Source organism: Malaclemys terrapin, chromosome 3 (genome assembly GCF_027887155.1).
Source record: "Malaclemys terrapin pileata isolate rMalTer1 chromosome 3, rMalTer1.hap1, whole genome shotgun sequence".
Lineage (NCBI taxonomy): Eukaryota > Metazoa > Chordata > Testudines > Emydidae > Malaclemys > Malaclemys terrapin.
In genome coordinates, this window is record NC_071507.1 from 54,577,136 (window position 1) to 54,599,796 (window position 22,661).

The 22,661-nt window shown below is 43.4% G+C and overlaps 1 protein-coding gene across 1 annotated transcript in view; it reads left to right on the plus strand.

Moving 5' to 3' along the window:
* Positions 1-5,427: 5,427 nt before the first annotated feature.
* XDH (xanthine dehydrogenase) overlaps positions 5,428-22,661 on the plus strand; it is a 77,716-nt gene continuing 60,482 nt past the window's right edge. Inside the window, exons 1-5 of the mRNA XM_054023507.1 lie at positions 5,428-5,984; positions 6,811-6,894; positions 15,845-15,902; positions 19,827-19,923; positions 21,770-21,878. Of these exons, the coding sequence (XP_053879482.1) occupies positions 5,967-5,984; positions 6,811-6,894; positions 15,845-15,902; positions 19,827-19,923; positions 21,770-21,878 (366 nt within the window). The 5' untranslated portion in view covers positions 5,428-5,966. The remainder of the gene's footprint in view (positions 5,985-6,810; positions 6,895-15,844; positions 15,903-19,826; positions 19,924-21,769; positions 21,879-22,661) is intronic.

The following is a 22,661-nucleotide window of genomic DNA, read 5'->3' on the forward strand; positions in this document are numbered from 1 at the left end:
CGCCACCGAAGTGCTGGGTCTTGGTGGCAATTCGGCGATGGGGGCCCCCTGCTGCCGAAGACCCCAGGCCCGCTGAATCCTCTGGGCGGCCCTGTGTGTGTCACTTCAGGCTCAGTACTGGGAGCCCTGGAGAGCACATGGCCCAGCTCCTTGAAGAATGGGCATGTTGGAGGACCCCTCCAGGAGTGACAGCTGGAGTCTTTTGCCCCCAGTACCAGAGCCTGGCACTGGGCCCGAGTACAATGCTCACTGCATTCCTCCAAAACTTCCCGATACAGGTATAAGTTCCTGGTGCTGCAGGAGAAGTCGTGGAGGACGGTGACCTCTGACCACACATTGATGAGTACCCAGGTGTGCTCAGCGGACTAGGTGGCTGCTCTTGGAGCATTTTATATGATCACATGTACTTGTGAAAAGAGCGCAGTGGAAAATTGTTCTGATGTGGTCAGTGCAGGTTGCTACTACCAGTGAGAATGGGGGGGCAGGGACCTTTGCAGATCACAAAGGATCAGGAAGAAGAAAGTCCAGTACAGCGTAGGAATGGGACTGGAGGACTATTAAACTCAGGACACCGTTCATGGCCTTTCCACACTACACACCCCTCAGACATGCTAGTGTTTTTGTCCCGTACATGCCCTGAAACCCATGTTTCTGAGGCTGAGATGTGGAAGGTAGGGGGATTCTGGTACAACCACATACTTGGACCCATGCTCAGTCACCATTCTAGATGTATCTTAGGTTAACATGGAAGCACTGAGACCTGAAAAGAAGGCATTCTCCATCAAGGGTGTCCAGTTGTGGAATCAATTTCCCAAAGGTATTCGACTATTCCAAAGTCTGACTGCTTCTAGCAAATGCTCTTTTTCTCTTCTCCTCTCCCTCTCATTAGTGCCTTCATGCCTTTTTTTCACTGCTTCCTTCTAGGGCACCAATCTACATCACTTTCCTTCAAATCTCCGCTCAGAAGCCATTTCTTTAACTGAGTCTTCCATCATTAATCTGCCCTGCTGTGCTATCCACACATACTCACTTCCCCTATTTCCATTGACAGCAAAATCAGAACAAGCTGCAAAGACACCATAAAAACCCCGAGTTTCATCACCTTTATTTGTTGTAATTCTTTCCCTCCATTTCCTCTTCCATCTGTTTGTCAACTGTTGTTATCCTGCCAGGTTTGCTCAATATAGATGGTAAATGCCTTAGGGCGGGAACTGTGTCTCCTTATAGTTCTGTACTTTTATGGCACTTGTGATGGGGTATACCAGGCATTTGCTGCCCAGAGTGGGAAAATTAAGCTTCCTGCAGGAAAACTCCAGCAGGCACCATCCCTCTACTGATGATCAATCCATGAGAAACCCATCAGTCCCTAACACTAGGATGTGAGTTTGTCTGTAGCTATAATTGGTGCATCGATATATCTAGGAGTTGTATATGTTGTGACATTCATAACTTTGTTGGTAACTTTAATAAAATGGATAAAAGATGGTGGACCTTGATCTTGTAATTGTATGTGTTACTTGCCCATGGCTTCATGTGTTCCTGTGAGCTCTAAATCTAAAACAAGCACAGGTAACTCTGTTGAATTTGAGACTGTAGCCACCAGAGCTGAACCCATGGATGTTGTCATACAACCACTAAATTTACTTTAAATAAAAACAAAAGGCTACAAAGGGAAGAGCCGCTAGGTCAGGCCTCCAGGGGGTGCCTAGAGAGGCTTCCCATGCTCAGCTGCAGGCAGAATCAGCTAGAGTTGATCCTCTAGCATCTAGAAAGGCCAGGAGCAGGCAGAGGTCAATCAGAGCCCAGCCAGCTAGAAAAAAAAGGTCTGGCTGCTTTGATAAAGGCCAGATCTGGATGAAGCCAGGATTGGAAAGGCAGGCTCTCCCTGCCTTAACCCAAGTAACCCTTTCCTGGCTTTGGGTCTGTATGAAGGATTAGTTTATATTATGGACTTCAGTTTATATTATGGACTTCAATGGTCAGTGGCTATTTTGAGTTGAGATTTACTTTGTTTTCGTTAACCTCAGAAGGGGTCTGGACTGAAAGCTGATCTGGCTGGAGGGCTAAGCCACAGAGGCAGCAGATCATTGCAGAACCAGGACCCAAGGGATGTTGGAAAGGAAGAGTCCCTGAAACTCTGCATCCTGAAATGAGGAGGGCCTTCTGCTGGTGAGTGCACCCTACAACCACACTATACATATAATCAGTAGTAGTAATCACCTAAAGAATTGGATGATTAATTCACTGCACTTGCTAGATCCATAGGATTAACCAGTCAGACTGCAAAAAATCTTCCATAATTTTTTTGGTTTTAGACTCAGTTTATTTCAAATTCCCCTCTGCACTAGTGATGTAAGGAGTTGTGAGTGTGTGGGAAATGTGAACTCGTAAAATCAACCCACTTCTGAGTTATGAGTGGACAAAGGACACTTTTTACCAGTCAGAAACTGGTTACACTTTCAGTGCCCTACAAAAATAGTGTGGCCCGTAACCAATTTGCTTCTGACACTCAAACTTTTCTTATAGCCTGAGATTAAATATGAGGGTTTTTATACCAAAGGGATGCCTTTTGTTGTTAAAGTTAGAGGGGGATGGTCGTGTAGTTAAACTACTGATATGGGACTTAGAAATTCTTGGTTCAGTTCCTTGTCTTGACACAGGATCCATGTGTGGCCTTTGGCAAGTCATTTGAGCCCAGGTCCTCAAACGTATTTAGGCACCTAACTCCCACTGACTGCAAGTCAGCTGCAGTCAGTGGGAGTTAGGTGCCTAAATACCTTTGAGGGTCTGGGCCTGTTGTGTTAATTGGGTCTACAAATCTATCCTAATTGTGAGCTCAACTGTAAGAAGTGAGTGAAAGTTCATGGATGTCACAATAACCTATCACAACAAATGTTGATGGAAAAAATTACAAAAGTGAGACAGACTGAATGGTACAGACAAAAACGCCTACAGATATAACTCAAGCACTATGTTAAGACTGTGACTGGTAAACAAAAGGAGTAGGGGACCAGAAAGCAATGAACCAAAACTGGGTTATGAGAGATTGAGTAATTGCTGGACAAAATAATGAAGGGATGGGTTATTTTCCCTTTCACTCCCTTTTGGGATCCTCAAAGAAAGGAATGTTAGGAAAAAACTGGCTGCTGGCGTGAGCTTCACCATCATGACCACAGTCTCCTGGGTCTCCAGGCCTTCATCATCTTGATCCTGAAGGACGTCCTGACCAGACCAGGCCAGAGAGGTAGCATCATCACCACCATCAGCCCTGGCTGAATCTCGAACACCACCTCAGATGTGAAACTTTCTTTCTCCTCCACCCCCCAAATGTGTCCTTTCCCCTCTCTACCTTATCTCATCTCTTCCCTATCTCTGCCATTTTTCTTTCTGTTTAATAAGAGCCTGGTTTAGCTGGCCAAGACCGCATATTTTGCAACACTACTATAAGCCTGTGATCTGAAAGAGGCAGTTAAAAGCAATGCCCTAAACAACCTGATGTTCATACAAATTCACCAGATCTCATATTAGCTGATAAAATTGTATGCTTTGTCTGTTTTTCCGGCACTGAGATTGCAAGTGAGAGTCAACACCAGAGATAGAAGCTGCGTATTCTACCTTTGCTGTTCTTTCTCTTCTCCTTTTGTCTTCTAGAAAACGGGGAGGGAGAGGGGGGCATTAACAGAAACAATGACAGTTCCAGACCATGTCAACTAACTTTCCTCTTTTCTCAAAAAATGAGTTAATCCCATCTAAGAGACTGTCAAACAGGTTTTTATTCCTTTTAAAAACTCTCTCCAGCTAAAGAGAAAAGGGAACAGGGGATGTTAAATGAAACCCTTATTTAATACTTCACATTTCAAATGCTTTAACTGTTTTCCCTTCTTTTCTGTATCTTCATCCCCAACCTCGTTTAAAACTGTTTAATGACAGCGACTGGGTCATGATAACAGCGCTGACTTCTTGGGTCTATTTGTTCCGTCTAAATTCATACAACAGTCAGCATCCTTGGGTGGGATTTTCAAAAACACCTAAGAGACTTAGCGGAACAAGTTCCATGTGCTCCTAAATCATTTAGGGACTTTTGAAAATGTCTTCCTTTATGCCTGAGTTCCCCACCTGTAAAATGGGGATAATAGCACTGCCCTGCATCAACGGGGTGCCTGGAGTATAAGTACATTAATGTTTGTGTGGTGCACAAATACTACAGGGATGAGGTCCAGCACTATATAGATGGATAAAGTAGACAGAGCAAAAATAAGACTTATAATGAAAAGCCGGTTGCACCCTTACCAATGGGTATGACCCTAAAATATTCAATACAGAGCCTGGCATTACTTAAGCAACATGTGATTTACACATGAAATTGTCAGTGTTCTTTGAACATAGAAATAACATCTTGCATTAGGGAAAAAAGGATTATGAAACTGAAATATGCTTGATTATTAAATTAGTACTCTACATGTTTATAGTATTTTAAGATGGCTTTGATACATTTCCTATGGTTATGACTTGTTACTTGCAATATTACAAACCAATTTTAAAACATTACACTGAATTCGAAGTTGATCCTTTATTACATTGAATTCAAGGTTGATCCTTTGTTACCTCGGTCGATAGATCTGTGTGATCACGTACATATACTACAGTGTATATGTACGTGACCACACAGATATATCGACTGAGGTAACAATTCCCTGGAAAAAGATATGCCTCGAGGGGAAAAAAAAATCGTGGCCCATCTAACACTACCATGCAGCCAGGGCCGGTTCCAGGCACCAGCAAAGGAAGCAGGTGCCTGGGGCGCCCAATAGAAAGGGGTGGCAGTCCATCCGTTGTCGGGGCGGCACGTCCGGATTGGTGGCAGCGGCACTTCGGCAGCAGCTCAATCAGCCCGCTCCGGATTGACGGCAATTCGGTGGCAGGTCCTTCACTCGCTGTCTTCCTCTTCAGTGGCACTTTGGCAGCAGCTCAATTGGGTTCTTTTTTTTTTTTTCCGCCGCTTGGCGCGGCAAAAAAAACTGGAAGCAGCACTGCATGCAGCAGAATAAGGGATGCAAGGAAACTGGTCTCAACAGCACTTTCAGCACCCATTCAGAATGATGCACATGCATTAACTGCAAATGTAGACCAGGCCAAACAGTGTTCAGCCCCATTTCACGAAACCTGCTGAGCAAGTCTTCAAAGTTCTCTGAAATGGGGCTGAAGCTGAACTCTGCTTGCCCTGGGCTATGCTGGCACTTACCCAATGTGCTGCTGAGGCAATGCTGAACCCATTGATGACACATATTGTCCTAAACTCTCCTACTGTGTTGCCCAGGAGGTAGAGTGCAGAAAACAAACAAACAAGTGCTAGTAAAATAATGCATGCACCGATGGTGGCTGCCCTGACAGTCTGCCAGAGTACTCAAAATGAGGCTGCTTCTGAGTGCGGTAGTTGGTTTCAGTTTCTTGGTTTCACTTTTAAAATTGCTTGAGCTGGTCAGAGCAGTTATGGAAAACAACTAAAAATGGCTCTTTCCCAGGTATTTTAAAGATCCTAAAGGCAGTTAATACTAGTAAAAGAAGTGCTTGGAAGTGACTGCCTATAAAGAAAGGAACTGAACAAAGGAAAAGTTACAGAAAGCAGAGTAGAGCAAACAAGATTGGTCATTACACTGTGACCATTTTTCTCTTCTTCGATTTTTGGAACTGTGTTGGAACCTACAAGGTAATTCACATGGATCTAGAAATTAAAATGATGATGATGATTCTTAGGTAAAGAAATGCACAGCAGCACAAGTTTGCCATGCCTTGACGGAGGGCTTTGTGGAATGCTCTGGAACAGCCACTGAGAAGCCAGGATTAAAACCAAGGAGAATTGAAAGTTGTGTAACAGAGAAACTGGGGAAAAAACAAAAACAAAGAAGGTGAACACAAATTCGTTCCCAGCGAATTGACTGTTTCCTTGTCTTTTGCTGTCATGCCACATGCCAGATCCACGTAAGGTAAGGTTACAACAAACTAGTACGGCCAAGCACTCGGACTCTAAATTTTGCCTAGCCCTTGATCCTTCAAAACATTTAAACACTTGTGATTTTAAGCATGTGAGTTGCCCCATTGCCCTCTGTGTGGCTACTTACATGCTTAAAGTCACAGGTGCTTAAATGCACTGGTGGATTGGGGCATAAGGACCTAGTTATCTGTAGTCCTTTATAAGCATGCAGAGAGTGGTTTTTTTTGTTTGTTTGTTTATTTCCTTTCGTATGGAAAGCACTGCAATGTTACAAACTGTAAGCGGAAAAATGATGAAATAATCTCACAGTGACTCTGCTAACTGATCACTGTATATCAAGTGAAAATTAAGAGGGGAAGTCCTCACTGCTTTGATGGGAAAACATCTTATAAAGTTATTGATGCTGAGGTTGGTTGTTGTTGGAAAGGGCAAGTTTAAAAAAATCACAAGTGTTCTTGTTTCAGTGCAGTGATAAATGGTTGGAAAAACTATGTGGAGCTCAAAATGCTGTTAATTCTGTAAGCTCTAATAGAGCCAGATTTTTGGGTGCATCAAGTACGGCAGTGTCTTTCTGAATGGAAATGCAATGAAATAGTTTTTCAAATTAATCTATTGCTATATTGGGGGGCAGGTCACTTTGTTCTTTCAGTTTCTCCTGTTCTATCATTACTGCTGCAGAAGCACTAGCCACTTGCAGCTGGCACGCCTCCAGATTGATTATTATATAACTTGGGGGTGAAAATACGGCCAAACATTCCTAAGTCAACACACATTGCGTGTCTTGATGCCAGTAGTGGTTATTTTCTTATGGTGTGTAGGCCTGCTCTGTGATCTCGAGTGAATTTGGGCAAGTGCACAGGATGGCTTCAGATCAACTGGTTTTCTTTGTGAACGGCAAAAAGGTAAGGGATATTCCAACTTTTTATTCTCTTTGCTCTTGGATCCTGGCTGTGTTAATCATTTATCATATTCTCTTCCACTGAAGTTTTCTAACAGAGCAGCAACAACCTTTAAAGTTAGGGCTGTATCATAATAGTTCTATGGATAGAAATTCCATGCTTGAATAATAGAAGTGTAGCAGTGGGAGTATACTACTGACCACCTGACCAGGATGGTGACTGATTGTGAAATGTTCAGGGAGATTAGAGAGGCTACAAAAACAGAAAACCCAATAATAATGGGGGTTTCAACTACCCCCGTATTGACTGGGTAATGTCACCTCAGGACAGGGTGCAGAGATAAAATTTCTATTCACCATTAATGACTACTTCTTGGAGCAGCTGGTCCTGGAACCCACAAGGGGAGAGACAATTCTCGATATATTCCTAAGTGGAGCACAGGATCTGGTCCAAGAGGTAACTATAGCTGAACTGCTTGGTAATAACAAGCATATAATTAAATTTAACATCCTTAGGGTGGGGGGATGGATGCCAATGAAACCCACCCACCACAGTAACATTTAACGTCAAAAAAAGGAAACTACACAAAAATGAAGACACTATTAAATGGAAATTAAAAAAGAACAATATAATAGAGACTCAAACTAATTGTATAAAAAAACAGTAAGAGAACAAATAAAATGCCACGATGGCTAAACAGCAAAGTAAAAGAGATAGTTAGAGGCAAAAATACATCCTTTAAAAATTGGAAGTCAAATCCTACTGAGGAAAATAGAAAGAAGCATAAACTCTGGCAAGTCAAATGTCAACATATAATTAGGTTGGCAATAAACAAACAAACAAACAAACCTATTTGTAAAGCAACTACCAAAATACATAAAAACTAATAGCAAAAAATGTTTTAAGTACATCAGAAGCAGGAAGCCTCCCAAACAATCAGTAGGGCCAGTGGATGTAAAGGTGCTAAATGCAACACTCAAGGAATACAAGGCTGTTGCAGAGAAACTAAATGAATTCTTTCCATCGGTCTTCTCTGCAGAGGATATGAGAGACATTCCCACACTTGAGCCATTCTTTTTAGGTGACAAATCTTAGGAACAGTCCCGGATTGAGGTGTCAGTAGAGAGGAAGTTTTGGAACAAATTGATAAATTAAATAGTAGTAAGTCACCAGGACCAGGATGGTATTCATCCAAGACATCTGAAGGACCCCATTATGAAATTTCAGAACTACTAACTGTGATATGTAACCTATCGGCTAAATCAGCCTCTGTATAGATAACTGGAGGATTGCTAATGCACTGCAGATTTTTAAAAAAGACTCCAGAGGTGATCCTGGCAATTGCAGGTCAATAAGCCTAACGTCAGTACCAGGCAAAATGGCTGAAACGATAGTAAAGAACAGACTTATCAGACGCATAGATGAACACGATTTTTTGGGGAAGAGTCAACGTGGTTTTTATAAACGGAAATCATGCCTCACCAATCTATTGGAATTCATTGAGGATGTCAACAAGCATGTGGACAAGAGTGATCCAGTAGATATAGTGTACTTGGACTTTCAGAAAACCTTTGACAAGGTCCCAAATCAAAGGCTCTTAAGCAAAGTAAGCAGTCATAGGATAAGTGGGAAGGTCCTCTCATGGATCAGTAACTGCTTAAAAGATAGGAAACACAGAGTAGAAGTAAATGGTAAGTTTTCACAATGGAAAGAGGAAAATAGTAGGGTCCCTCAAGGATCTGTATTGGGACCAGTGCTGTTCAACATATTCATAAATGATCTGGGAAATGGGATAAACAGTGAGGTGGCAAAGTTTACAGATGATACAAAATTACTCAAGATAGTTAAGTCCAAAGAAGACTATGAAGAGTTACAAAGGGATCTCATAAAACTGGGTGACTGGGTAACAGAATGGTAGATGAAATTCAGTTATGATAAGAGCAAATTAATGCACATTGGAAAAAATAATCCTAACTATATATATGAAATGATGGAGTCTAAATTGCTTCTGTCACTCAAGAAAGAGATTTTGGAGTCATTGTGGATAGTTCTCGGAAAACATCGGCTCAGTGGGCAGAAGCGATCAAAAAAGCTAACAGAATGTTAGGAACCATTAGGAATGGGATAGATAATAAGACAGACAATATCATAATGCCACTGTATAAATCCACAGTATGCCCACATTTTGAATACTGCGTGCAGTTCTGGTCGCCCCATCTCAGCAAAGATATATTAGAATTGGAAGAGATACAGAAAAGGGCAACAAAAATGATTAGAAGTATGGAACAGCTTCCATATGAGGAGAGATTAGGAATACTGGGACTGTCCATTTTAGAGAAGAGATTATTAAAGGGGGCTATTTTAGAGGTCTATCAAATCATAATGATGTGGAGGAAGTGAGTAGGGAAGTGTTATTTACCCCTTTACATAAATAATACAAGAACCTAGGGTCAGCTGATGAAATTAATATGCAGCAGTTTTAAAACAAACATAAGGAAGCACTTCTTTACATAATGCACAGTCAACCTGAGGAATTTGCTGTGAGGGGATGTTGTGAAAGTCAAAAGTATAACTGACTTCAAAAGAGAATTAGATTGGAGGATAGATCCATCAATGGCTATTAGACAAGATGTTGAGGGACGCAAACCTATGCTCTGGATGTCCTTAAACCTCTGACTGCCAGAAGCTGGGACTGGGCAACAGGAGACGGATCACTTGATAATTACCCATTCTGTTCCTTCCCTCCGAAGCACTGGCCATTGTTGGAAGACATCGCTGCACTTCAATAGCATTTCTTAGAAAGTTACTTTACCCTAAAAGTAAAGATGTGCACTAATTTTATGTAATTACTTTAAACTGTTTCAATAGCCAAAGCAGATCTGAAGAAGGCTGCTGAAGATGTGTGTATGCGCGTGTGTGTGTGTGTGTGTGTGTGTGTGTGTGTGTATACAATATATTCAAGATGACTGTGCTTCGGAGTAGGCAATAAGAAATTGAATTCAAGTCAAACATTCATCCCATCTGCATTTAAACAGCTGGAATACAGGTTACAATCAAACTGGTTTTGCACTAATAAAAACGCATCCATTGCGCCGATCAGATACCAATGATCGCCCAAGAGGTGGCTGCCTTTCAGAGGTGGGTGGTGTGATTCCTGCACACAGTGGAACAGTGAATTCCATTTTTAACAGCATCCCCTCACTCTGCAGAGGTTTAACGCTAACCAGGATTGTGGTCTGCATCCTGCAAGGCACTGAAACAAGTCAGGACTGCCACTCTACTGCACTCTCAATAGAATTTACCTAGGTCCGTGTTCAGTGTGGGGCAAACCCTGCCCCTCTTTTTATGGCAGTTGAAACAATGAGACCAGTGCAGTGCTACTGCCCAGAGACTAGCATGGTGGGAAGCCATGTCGAGGTGTGCACCCCCGGTGCATTGTGGAGCACAGATCTATGGAGATTTCTTGCACACTGCTCAGGAGTAGAGCAGGAGTTGGGGCTGGGCCAGAGAACCAGTACACTGATTCACTGGCCTTTCTTTCCCATGGAGAGAACATGCTGTATGGTTTCTAGGTTCAGAGGCTGCAGTAGTGACTGTGCTGCTGTTCTGCATTCCGGGGGCAGGATTCCTATCATCCCAGTTTTCACCTAACAAGGCTGTGCGCTGTGGAGTTAATCAGCTTGGTCGTGCTGTGCATGAGGGCAGGATATGACCCTATCCCAACTAGAGATGGGGCTGAGCTGTGAGTTTGATTCCCAATCTGGATTTGGATCCAAACTTCCCTAAGATTTCGGGGATGTTTGAAGTCAAGAGCTCTGGTTTGTACCAAAGAGTGCGCTGAGCCATGACGTTTGGATCTGAGCCTACCCAACGTCTGAGGAGAGCCGAGATTTGGTGTAGAGTGTTCTGGCAGACACCATTCTTTAGTTCTCTGGTTGGAAATAGGGGCAGATCATGAGGCTGCTTATGCAAGTGTGTCAAGACATAACACAGCAGAAGGACCGAGTCAGCAGAGAACTTGGTTGGTGGCACTCCTCTTCCATTGCCTATTGGAACTGTAATTGTAAGGGGTTGCTCCTGAAATCGGTGGGGATTATTTCATTTTGCATCGTGCAGGAGTATGGGTGTGAGGTACTCAGATCCTATTTGAAGGGTCGAGTACCTAAGCAGACAGACAGAATGAATATTGGGGTCCTATAATGCTACACACTGTGCAAGACATAAGTAAACATTATTTCCACCCAAAGAGTTTAAACGCCAATTAGAGACGATACAAATGAGCCTAACAAACAGTTGGGGGGAAGACCTGAGGGAGGACAAAAATAACGGTAATAAATTCAGGTAGTTACAAAGATTAACAGTGTTCACAGCAGTGTCATAAGGCAGGGCCAACAAGATGGGCCTTGTTCTTATCTCACAGTAGTTTTACCCTGGGGGATTCTATTGAATGCAGTGAAGTCACTCCTGGCTTACACAGGTGTGTGGTCTGATTCAAGCCCTGGGTTTGATCCCGAGTGGTACTGAGCACGATCACTCCCATTAGGCCCGATACGCCTCCTGCTTACACCAGTTTTACGTTTAGGCAACACCATTTACTACAATGGTGTTCATGCTGCTTTACAACGATAGGAGTAAGAGGTGAATCTGGTCTATTGACTTGAAAAGGAGGTGTGGTGAGGGTGCCCAGCATGTTACATATTTGCTCCAATGATGAGGGGCCGCTTCCATTCCAAGGCCCCAGCTTGGCAAAGATTTAACTTTCGTGGCACTTACGCACATGCTTAAGTGCTTTGTTGAATAACTGGTGTCTAAAGGCTTTGCTGAATCAGGGCCTAAGCCCATATTTTCAGCCATTTACAACTTCCCAAATAATGGACATTTGGTGATGAGACTTCTTGTGTTTATTCTTGGTCCACAACTGCATATTTTTAGGAAAATCTCAAGAAAACCTATTTGGCCATTTTGGGTTTATTGAACCATTAAGAAAATTGTCCAGTCGCTTATTTTTTATGCCTGGATAACTCAAAAAGAGCTTTGCTTGAAAGGGCCAGGCCGGGCACGTGCATAGACCACAGAAAGGGATGTGGGTTTTGCTGTGCTTGACAATAGTATGATTTGAAAATAGTAATTCTCGGAATGATCTGAAATAGGGAACTGCTTCTCATTACCGAAATAAACACATAATGAGGTACCATTTGCTGCAAGTGGAGTGGAGGCCACTAGCCACTGGAGGCCAGAATGGCAGCTATGAATACTGCCCCCAGGTTGGGGGAGGGGATTCTATGCCCCTACTCACCAGAGCAGTTCTCACACAAAGACTTGCAGCCTGTTTACTTGGGTTTTGTGTGTGTGTGGCAGGGGAGAGGGGTGAATTTCACCAGTCAGTTTCAGCAATTGCTCAGTGGCAGTATGAGACGGAGCACGCTGGAATGTAGGTGCCTTTTAGACTGAATGCTTATTTAAAAAAACAAATCAAGGTCGTGAGATGCCAGCCCCTTCCTTCAGATTGTTGCAGTGAAGATTCTAGAATTAGAATCCCACAAAAGTCAGGAAATTCAGAGTCAGGGATGTTGGCGTATATATCCAGCTATCATAACTAGGGTTGTGTGAAAAAAATAGGGCCTGATTTACTGTGGGAATCTAAACTCTGAAATTCTGGACTTTCGTGTGATTATAACTTAATTTTGCATTACTGTAGGCTTTTAAAAATTACAGAATGAGTATGTTACAATATGAGCCAACTTTGTGCATCTTACTGTTTAAATTTGGTCCCAGTGTAACCTGAAAGGCTCAGCAGCATGTTAACGAAAATCTGACTTTGCAAGTATGTTACTCTACTTTCCCAGATCATGTGCAGAAAACAGGTTGATGTGCACCTTCACATTGATGCCATTACAATCTTTGCAACTTTGTCCTTGAAAGGAGCCAGCATTACTGAGATATGTATGGTAATCAGGGATGAAAGTAATTTAATGGACTTGCCAGTATGCAGGCTGGCCGGGCTTCTGGCCAAGGGGCGGGGCCTCTGGCAGAAGGGGCAGGGCTGGGGCCAGATTCCCCCAGCCAGCCCTTTAGCGCTGCCTGGCCCGCGCCGCCCGGGGCTCCGGTGGCAATTTAAAGGGCCAGGTGCTCTGGCTGCTGCTGGGAGCCCCGGGCTAGCTGCTTCTCCCCTGCCCGCACATCAGCGGCCCTGCCGGTACAGTCAGCTGTGTACCGGGGGCCACTTTCTCACCCGTGTGCCATACCAGACCGTACTGGCTTACTTTCATCTCTGATGGTAATCCCCACGCTTAATATACATTCAGGGGAATGCTGCAAATACTTCTGTGATGCCAGTCACTTGAAAAGATTATATTTGTAAAGATTTGAATAGTGATGAGTGCCAGAGTCCATTTGCCGGGCAAATTATCTGTTTTATGGTCACAAATATAGGAGCTGTATATGTAACCGCTGCCCAACTACATTTTGCAGGAGCCAATTATGAAAATGTGGGTCTTATGGGAAAAAAAACTCAAAGTACAAAGGGTGGTAAATTATCTTATCTTGAAGGGGGGGAAGACAAGGTTCTAAAAGCGCCCTTTGCTTCAATCAGACTTTCAAAACGGAGAGAGATTATCTTAAATAAACTGCAGTGACTGTACTTAGGACTCCTACATTGTAAGAGTCAAGAATACATTATCACATCCTATATGTAACTTTATTGGAAATGTGCCTTGATACTCTGTTAATACCGACGGAGCAAAACAAGGCCTGCAGGCGAGAAGAAAACAAATAAAGAACTTTGATTTCTGACCACAGGGAGAAGGTTCAAGTAGAACCTAGTTTTAAATCTGATAAAATAGGTAACAGTAAACAACATTATTAAAAATCACGACTGAGTTGACTGAAATTGCGCAGAACAAGATTCCTCCACGCCAAAATCTGCCGTGTCCAGGTTCAAGATGGTTATTAATGTAACAACTTTTAATATAACATTAAAAAATGAAGCCTGATAAACTTCGTGTCAAGTCAGAATCAGTGCTGAATCTTAGGTTGTATCCCCAGATCCAACAAGAATTAAATAGCTTGTTACCTTAATAAATAACATCTAGCAAGAATGAAACATCTTATCTTAATAAATAACTTTCTAAGGTCAGCATTCGGGTTTAAGTGAGTATTTTACTCAGTATTAGAGATGGGCATGAACCAAATCCTGATCCAGGCAATCCTGAACTTTGGATCACTTAACATTTCTTTGCTCATCTGAACCAAACCTCTGAACTTCTTGAGGGTCTCACATCACTAACAGAATTTATTTACATACGTCCAAACCTATTAGAACATGGTGTTTGGACCAGGGCTTCTGCAGGAGAGATAATAGAATAAACTCCAAGATGCCAAGTGCTTTGTCCCTGCTTAGTCTATGTCTACATTACGAAGTTAAGTCTACTTAAATTATGTCGACACACAGCCACCACTGTAATTAAACTGCTCCTGTATGTCCACACTATGAGCCTTGTGTCAGCAGAGCACATCCACAGTAGCCGCTCTTGTGTTGACACAGAGCTGTGCACCGTGGGTAGCTATCCCACTGTGCAACTGGCCACAGGGTGTTTTGGGAAGGGATTTCAATGTCTCATGGGGGCAGGTGCAGAGTCACATGATGGTTTCTCAATCCCATTGTTCCATGGGCATCCTACTAGATTTCCAGCCGCTTTTCAACTGCCCTGGTAACCTGCAACCCAGCCGTCTCTGTCAGATCGCATGGATCCTGCATTGCTGTTCAGTATTGTGCTGTGCGTTATGAACACAAGTCCATAAGAGGAGCTCACTGGGGGGCTATTCGGCTGAGGGATGCCTTGAAGGAGTATATTAACACGGAACCACAGTAATGTGTGTTGCCATAGTGTGCTGAGCCTGGCATTGTTTGTTTGTGCCGTGCTATGCACCTTGTAATGATTGCTGTGTGTGCCTGAAAACTAACGCACTTTAAATCACTTCTTAAAGTAGCACTCAGTAATATGACCAAACTGACATTGCTGAACACTAACACAAGAAGCCCACAGAAGTGTGTGTGTGAGAGAGAGAGACAGTGTGTGTGTTGGGCAAGTAAGGCAGAAGCTGGTGCACAGACAGGCGCCCCCCTGAACTCCCACCCCAGCTCAGTGGAGACCAGTACACTGGCGGGAGAGGGGGACACCCCAACACCAGCCCCCATCTCCCTCCCCAGCTCTGCACAGCACAGCAGTCTTTCTTTCCACCCCCAGCATCAGCCCACCCTGTCTGCCTGCTGCTGTGGTCCTACTGCTGGGGAGAGCAGGATTCCACCTTAATGTTTTGAATCTGTGATTCCCTCCAAGTTCTCCCACAGCTTCCTCTGCCCACAGACGGAGCTCTCTGTGTTGAGCAATTTCAAAACTTCCTGTGGCTTTGAAAGGGGAGGGGCACATGTCCGTGTAGCTGGCATCAGGGCCGTGGAGTTCAAAACAGTGAGCAGAGAAGTCACGTTGGGCATTGTGGGATATCTCCTGGAACTCAGTTACGGCAGCATAAGGAATGCAGTGTCTACACTGACATTGCCTCACTCTAACTATGTAGCAAAAAGCTCTCTGCCTCTCATTGAGGTGGTTTTATTTTGTCAGCGGAGCAGGAGAGTTAAATCAGTGAGTACACCTCCATTGTTTTGTTGACAAAAGCTGCCTTTTGTTGACAAAACTGTGTAGTGTAGACAAGGCCTTAATATGCTGCTAAATCTGTTTCTGGGACACTCCACTTTCCTGACCTCTCTTGTGCTATATAAGCAGATCTTAAAAGTGACAGGCAGTGGGAGAAGGGACAAAGTTAACTGGTGTAATGCCGTTGATGTGAACAGAGTTGCACCAGGACTGAAGTTCATCTTCAGAGTTTGTATGTCTGTCTCTTTAGGTATATAAATCTTGATTACATGTTTTACAATACTTTTCTCTTCTTTCAGGTGGTGGAAAAAAATGTGGATCCAGAAACAACTTTACTGACCTACCTACGGAGAAAATGTATCCAATGTCAGGAAGAACGGTATAAGGTTTCAAATGGTTACGGCATTTCATTGTTGTTAACTGTTGCTATCCAACCCTAAACAGACAGTGTGTTTGGGGGTGAGAGCTGTATGCAGGTTTGTATTATTTTGGACTGTGAGTTCATCAGCTCATCTAAGTTAAGCAGCATCAAATCTAGCTAGTACTTGGAAGGGAAGCCTCTGAGAGTTGCTAGTGTTTCAAGATACGACAGGGAGAGAGAATCATACAAAAAAGAGGCCCATAAAATTGAGAGAACAATTAATTTCTAGTCACATATAAACTGCGTAGCAATTTCCTCACTGACAAATTAAGGCTGTTTCCATTTATGTTTCAATACATCAAAGCCATCGGTGCAAAGAGATTCCCAGTTTAGACTCTATGTCCCTTTACAAGGGTGTAGTTCGCACTTACCCCAGGCTTGCTGCCAAGTTCTGGCAGGTGCACAGGGTTTGGAGGAGGAAGGAGGACATTAGCCATGTTTGTTTTGGGTGTGGGGCACCAGCCGGCTTGTGCTCAGGGAGAGCTAACAGCAGCGTTCTGTCTGGATGCAGCATGGTTGCACAAGGGAGGGGGGAAGAAAGAGAGAGGACACAGCAGCCATCTCCAGGCACTCCTGTTCACGAAGAGTCACCATTTGGTCTTAGGTGTTTGAGCTTGTTAATGTCTAATTCAAATAATTTAATGTTTGGGATGATCATATTCTGTGGGGAAAGCTCCTGATTCTGTTGTTTTCTTAAAAATCCAGAGTTTATGGAAAGTCTACATCAAGGGTCGGCAACCTTTCAGAAGCGGTGTGCCGAGTCTTCATTTATTCACTCTAATTTAAGGTTTCGCGTGCCAGTAATACATTTTAATGTTTTTAGAAGGTCTCTTTCTATAAGTCTATAATATATAACTAAACTATTGTTGTATGTAAAGTAAATAAGGTTTTTAAAATGTTTAAGAAGCTTCATTTAAAATTAAATTAAAATGCAGAGCCCTCCGGACCAGTGGCCAGGACCCAGGCAGTGTGAGTGCCACTGAAAATCAGCTCGCATGCTGTCTTCGGCATATGTGCCATAGGTTGCCTACCCCTGGTCTACATGGTGAATTCTGGCTCCTTGGGGAGCTTTTCACCCACATCCTAATAAAACTGATGTGACATTGGCAGAGAAAACCCTAAGATTATGCCTTGATGGATTTCCATGAACAAGCTGTGTTCTGCTATAGTAGACACATGGTTGTGCAGAGATAATCAGTTTCATGTCAATTCCAGTGGGAACCTCAATGACATTAGTATGAAAGGGCCCAATTCTGCTATCATTGAAGTCAATTTGCCATAGACTTCAACAGTGGAGGAGCAAGCCTAAATTGATGATCTCAGCGTGGCCATATATTTACTGCAATCAAAGGCGGTTTCTCCTTGAAAATCAGTTCTGTCTTCCTCTGCAATGCCCGATCCAGTTCACTATAAACAATGATAAATAGTTATAAGTAATAAGATATGATTTTGACACAGCACCTCTCATCCTAGAGGCTTGCAAAAGTTTGTCTTCTGACATTCCTCAGGTAAACCCAGATGATTTGTGGATGATATGAAAAGCCCTAATATGTTTCTGGGCTTAAGTGGGCATTTTTCCTGGGTTTGATGCTGCATGTTCTCTCTGTGCAAGAAACTCCTGTTGAGATCAATGGGATTTCAATGTACAAAGGGCTTATGGGACTGCGCCCTGAGTTAAGACTGCTAGGAGGATCCAATATACTCAGGGTGAAATTCAACCTGAGCAAGAACTGATTGGAGAGAGAAAATCACCACTAGAATAGTCTTGTAGATTCTTCCCATATCAACTTCTTGTGAGGTATAGGAGATGCTCTCCACCCCTGTGGATGAGGTCATGGGGCCAGCCCATGCATCTAGTGGATCCCCCTGTGCCTCTCTACTGGCTCTGGCTCCCAGCACCTCCTTCCTTTGAGCTCCATTAGAACTTCCCTTGGCTGTGGTTGCCTCAGGACCCTTTGCAGGAGATGTCCCCATGGAAAAGGTAATACAGCCCCAGGAAATAAGAACTCATTTATTTTCGTGCATGCACTCGTACTTCTTTTTGCATGTGTGATGTATTTGCTAGTGTATATTCATCTTTCTGTATGTGCAATAAACTGACATATGGGTGATGGATTTACGGAGTAGACGACCTCAATGGGATATGTGCTCAAGTACCTTGCTGAATCGAGGCCTTACTTTAATTCCTGTTGTTATCCATGAATCTCCATAGCTATTGCACTTGTAGGAGAGAACTTCTGTTTTCATCATCTTTTTAGTTACATTGTTTTTCTACAGACTCCTGAATTTGACCATCAGAAACAAATTTTGAAAACTGGGCTCTAAATCTGTCTGACTAAAATTGGCTACCTATGTTTTTGCTGACTTAGTTTTCTCAAGTTATGTTTTTGTGTGTACCAGACCTACCTTTTTGCTCACTTACTTGTTCCACATGTTTGTATTGGTGTCAAAATCTCAGATGCAGGTACACAAACATATACCCACATAGAACCTGCTTCAGTACAGAACCAGCCCCCCCCCACGCCACACACACTGACTTCAACATCCCTGGTTTTCATCTATTGCCTCACACTGGAACCCATATGGGGTATCATCAAACAATTACAACTCATATTTGATGGGGACCACATCCTGAAACAAATCTTTCCTGAACCCCCTCTTTTGGCCTTCAAACAACTCCCCCAACCTTGTCAAGCTCATCATCAGAACCAGGCTCCCCACAGACCAGGACCCACCAACTCAAAGCAGCACCAGACCCTGCCAGAACAATAGATACAAAACCTGCAGACATAGCTCCACTGCTACAATGATCAATACACCCCACAACACACCTTTCAAGATCCATGGGTTCTACACATGCTTATTGCAACATGCTGTGTATCTCATCCAGTGCACTAAATGCCCCATAACAAATCTGCGGGTGAAATCAGCCAATCACTACACTCTTGAATGAACTCACACAGAAAAATGATAAAAGACAAAAACACTACATCACCCTTGGGTAAACATTTTTGACAAAGTGATCACTCCATACCTGATCTTTCAGTACTTGTCCTCAAAGGAAACCTGCACAACATCTTCAAAAGGTGACCCTGGGAACTTAAATTCATAACAAGACATTAAAAACCCTGGACTTGACAGAGATGCTGGTTTCATGGCTCATTACAGTTTGTAACACACCTGCCTGCTAATCTGCAATAGTCCACTTCAAACCCCTTTTGAATAACAGTCTAATTCTTATTGCCCACTCCATTTCAAGTGGCTGCCTACAACATGTACCCCTTACACTTAACAGTCAGCCCCAACTTGTGTCTAGCTCAGACACTCTGATTTCCTTCCCCAGACCTGAAGAAGAACTTTGTGTAGCTCTAAACCTTGTACCTTCCACCCACAGATGTTGGTCCAGTAAACTATATTACTTCACCTTCCTTGTCTCTCTCTTTTCCCGGGACCAATATGCATACAACAACACTGCAAAAAACAAACAAAGAAAAAACCAACTTTCAGCAGTATTTCCTCCTGCACCCCCTCCCCCATTTTTATTTTTTTGGTCAAAATTTAAAAAGTTATTGAAAAATGTCAAGATTCAAAAAATTGTAACCAGCTCTAATAAGCATATTAGGTAGTTAACTGCCTTATTATCAGATCTTCATGTGTCAATCCTGTAGTCTTCACATCAGTATTTGAGGCTTTTCTTCTGTAAAAACTAAGTTGTTGATAAGGGAAAATGTAAAGAAAATTAGGAACTCAGTTTTCAGCCAGAACCTTTGGAAAACTTTGGCTGTAAAAGGGTTGTGGGCTGTACATTTGCCAGGGCTATTGTTATGCTTCTGTATTTTCCTTAACCCTTGTTCTCTCAGTGGGGCTACCTGGAACCAAGCTAGGCTGTGGAGAAGGTGGATGTGGTGCTTGCACTGTTATGATATCCAAGTTTGACAACTCCCAGAAGAAAATCGTGTATCCTTTGCAAGCTGAACCTGTAAACTGAGAGGGAAATGAAAATAGTCATGAATCCAGGTTTTTCCCTTCGGGATGCAGCATGTTTATGATTAAAGAAATGTTGTTACATAATGTTATGTTTCTGCTAAAGCCTCAATCCACAATTCAGGACATAAACTCAGCAGGTACAAGAAGTTATTTCCTCCAACAGTATTATACAATGCTTATGTAGATTTTACATCTTGCCTTGAAGGATGAGCACAGGCTCTTGTGACAGACCAGATGGCAGCTTAGATGGCCTTTCCCGAAATGGTAACCTTTATAACCCTAATGTAGCATTCTCCTGTTGCAATGCAGCCCCGCTTTTGCCCTGGCAAGAATAAAATTACAATTACCCTGCTTGGATCTTTATTACTATTACATTTTTGGAATCATCTGGCTTCTGTGTGTCTGTTGATATCCACTGTATCTGCAGCTATCCATTTAATCTGCAAAACAATTCTTTCTGTTTGGCACATGGAATTATGTCCTTCTTAGTTCTTGATCGTTTGTGGAGCTAAGCAATGAATTCAAACCAAGAAGAAGTAAAACACTGATTATTCTTTCTGTGGAGAATGGCAGAATCTTCAAATAGTGAAAATGCCGTGGATATTTTACCATGGGTTGGTGAACATCTCTAATGAGGTCAAAGGGTGTCCAAGAAAAGAAAAAGGATGGTGTCTCATTAATAAATCCCTTCAATCATTCTGTCCCCTAGCAGCCAGAATATTTATTTATTTAATTTATTTTTGGGGCTACACAGGTTGCAGGGATCAGGAGAGCTAATTATGAGGAAAGTTCCAGCTACATTGTTTGATTTCATCTTTAATCAGAGACATTGTCACTTTGTTCACCACCTACAAGAGGTGTGTCTGAGGTGTCTGAGCACAGGGCTGGAAGCCAGGAACTCCAGAGTTGTTATTCCTAGCTCTCATGTGTGGCCTGGGCAAGTCATGTGACATCTCTGCCTGTTTCCCTATTTGCTGTATACTCATTTAAACTGCCTACAGAGATGTTGTGCTTTGAGAAAGACTAGTGCTGTTACCACTGGCCCAAATCCTGCCGTTCTTGCTCAGGTGAAGTCACTGGGAGTTTTGCTTGAGTTTGGGCGGCAGGATTTGGCTGGTTGTTAATAAATATGTCCAGTCTGTCCTGTCTTATTTAGGTTTGTACGCTACACCCATCACCATGGCATTTGAGTTCCTTTCAGAGGTGCATTAAGCAACAAAGGGTGCATTTGGAAATTTCCACCTGGCCCTTCCCATCCAATGAAGAAGGTCTAAATATGTCCCTGAGGCTAGGTCTACACTACCCGCCTGAATCGGCGGGTAGAAATCGACCTCTCGGGGATCAATTTATCGCGTCCCGTTGGGACGCGACAATCGATCCCCAAATCGGCGCTCTTACTCCACCAGCGGAGGTGGGAGTAAGCGCCGCTGACAGAAAGCCGCAGAAGTCGATTTTGCCGCCGTCCTCACAACGGGATAAGTCGGCTGCGATACGTCGAATTCAGCTACGCTATTCACGTAGCTGAATTTGCGTATCTTAAATTGACTCCCCCCTGTAGTGTAGATGTACCCTGAGAGTTTCATACTTCACAAGGACTCTGTTTTGCCTGAGTGGAGCTGTCATGATTCCGGTGTTCTGTCACAGGCAGCATTGCCTTTCTTTAGCCCATTTGCTTGTCATAACCAGGCTGCCTGGAATTGCCACTGTATATATCAGAGGCTGCAAAGCAGGCAAGCATCATGATTCCCTGTTTCCTTTGTTGAGCACTGTGGGCAAATGATTTTACAAATGAAGTGACCTTAACTTACGGTTCTAGCCACTACTCTGTAAATGCTTGTCTGTTCCCCATCTGCGCATTGCATCACGTAGCAGTGACTACTGTTGAAGGCATAGGGAGCACAAAGACAAGGTTGCATCCCGTCCAGGTGAGCTGTCTTTGCTGTTAAGTCTTAAGACAATGTAACCTGTGGCAGGCCTCTTTTGCAGATTCACCCTGTTAGCGTAGGGTTCTAACACCTGGTAAGTTGCTGCTTTCTGCTGACCCCTTAGGGGCATGCATGGTTTGTTAGCTCTGCCCTGGATACAAGGGAGGTGGGAACAGCTCCTTGGGCAGTGGGACCATGGGCCTGGGACAGACAGCTTCTACTGGAAGAACTCTTGGAACAGCCTACCCTGGGAGGAATACTTGGGCTGAGGTTTATCTTGTGTTGTTCTTACTTTCCATGTGAATAAAGCCAAAGCCCGGAGGGTGTGGGTTTCACCTTAGACCGCATGCGCAGACTTTGCTGGTAGTGGGAATGGCACCTCCGCATATGTCTATATTGTAACTCTCTGTTATAAGCAAACATGATATTAGGTGTCATTCCAGCTACACTGCTAGTGTTCTTGCTTTGGCCCTGCAACGTTGTATTGCTCCAAGTCCTACACCAGGAGTGATCTTGTGGCTAAAGCACAGGACTCGGAGCAGGGCTGCGCAGGGCCTAGGTAGAACAAAAAGTGCAGTTTGCCCGAGGGCCTCCAAAATGATGGATAGGTGGCTGCGGCAAATTTAAGTGTGATCTGGTGCATGGGATTGCAGTGCTACTCCTGCTTGGCGCCCACCATCAATAGTGCGAAGAGCGCTTGCCTGCCCCAGCTGGGCCTACATCCCACTGTTGTTGGAGTTGGCATCATTGAACCAGACCTGAGGCAACCCACCATCCTGGTAG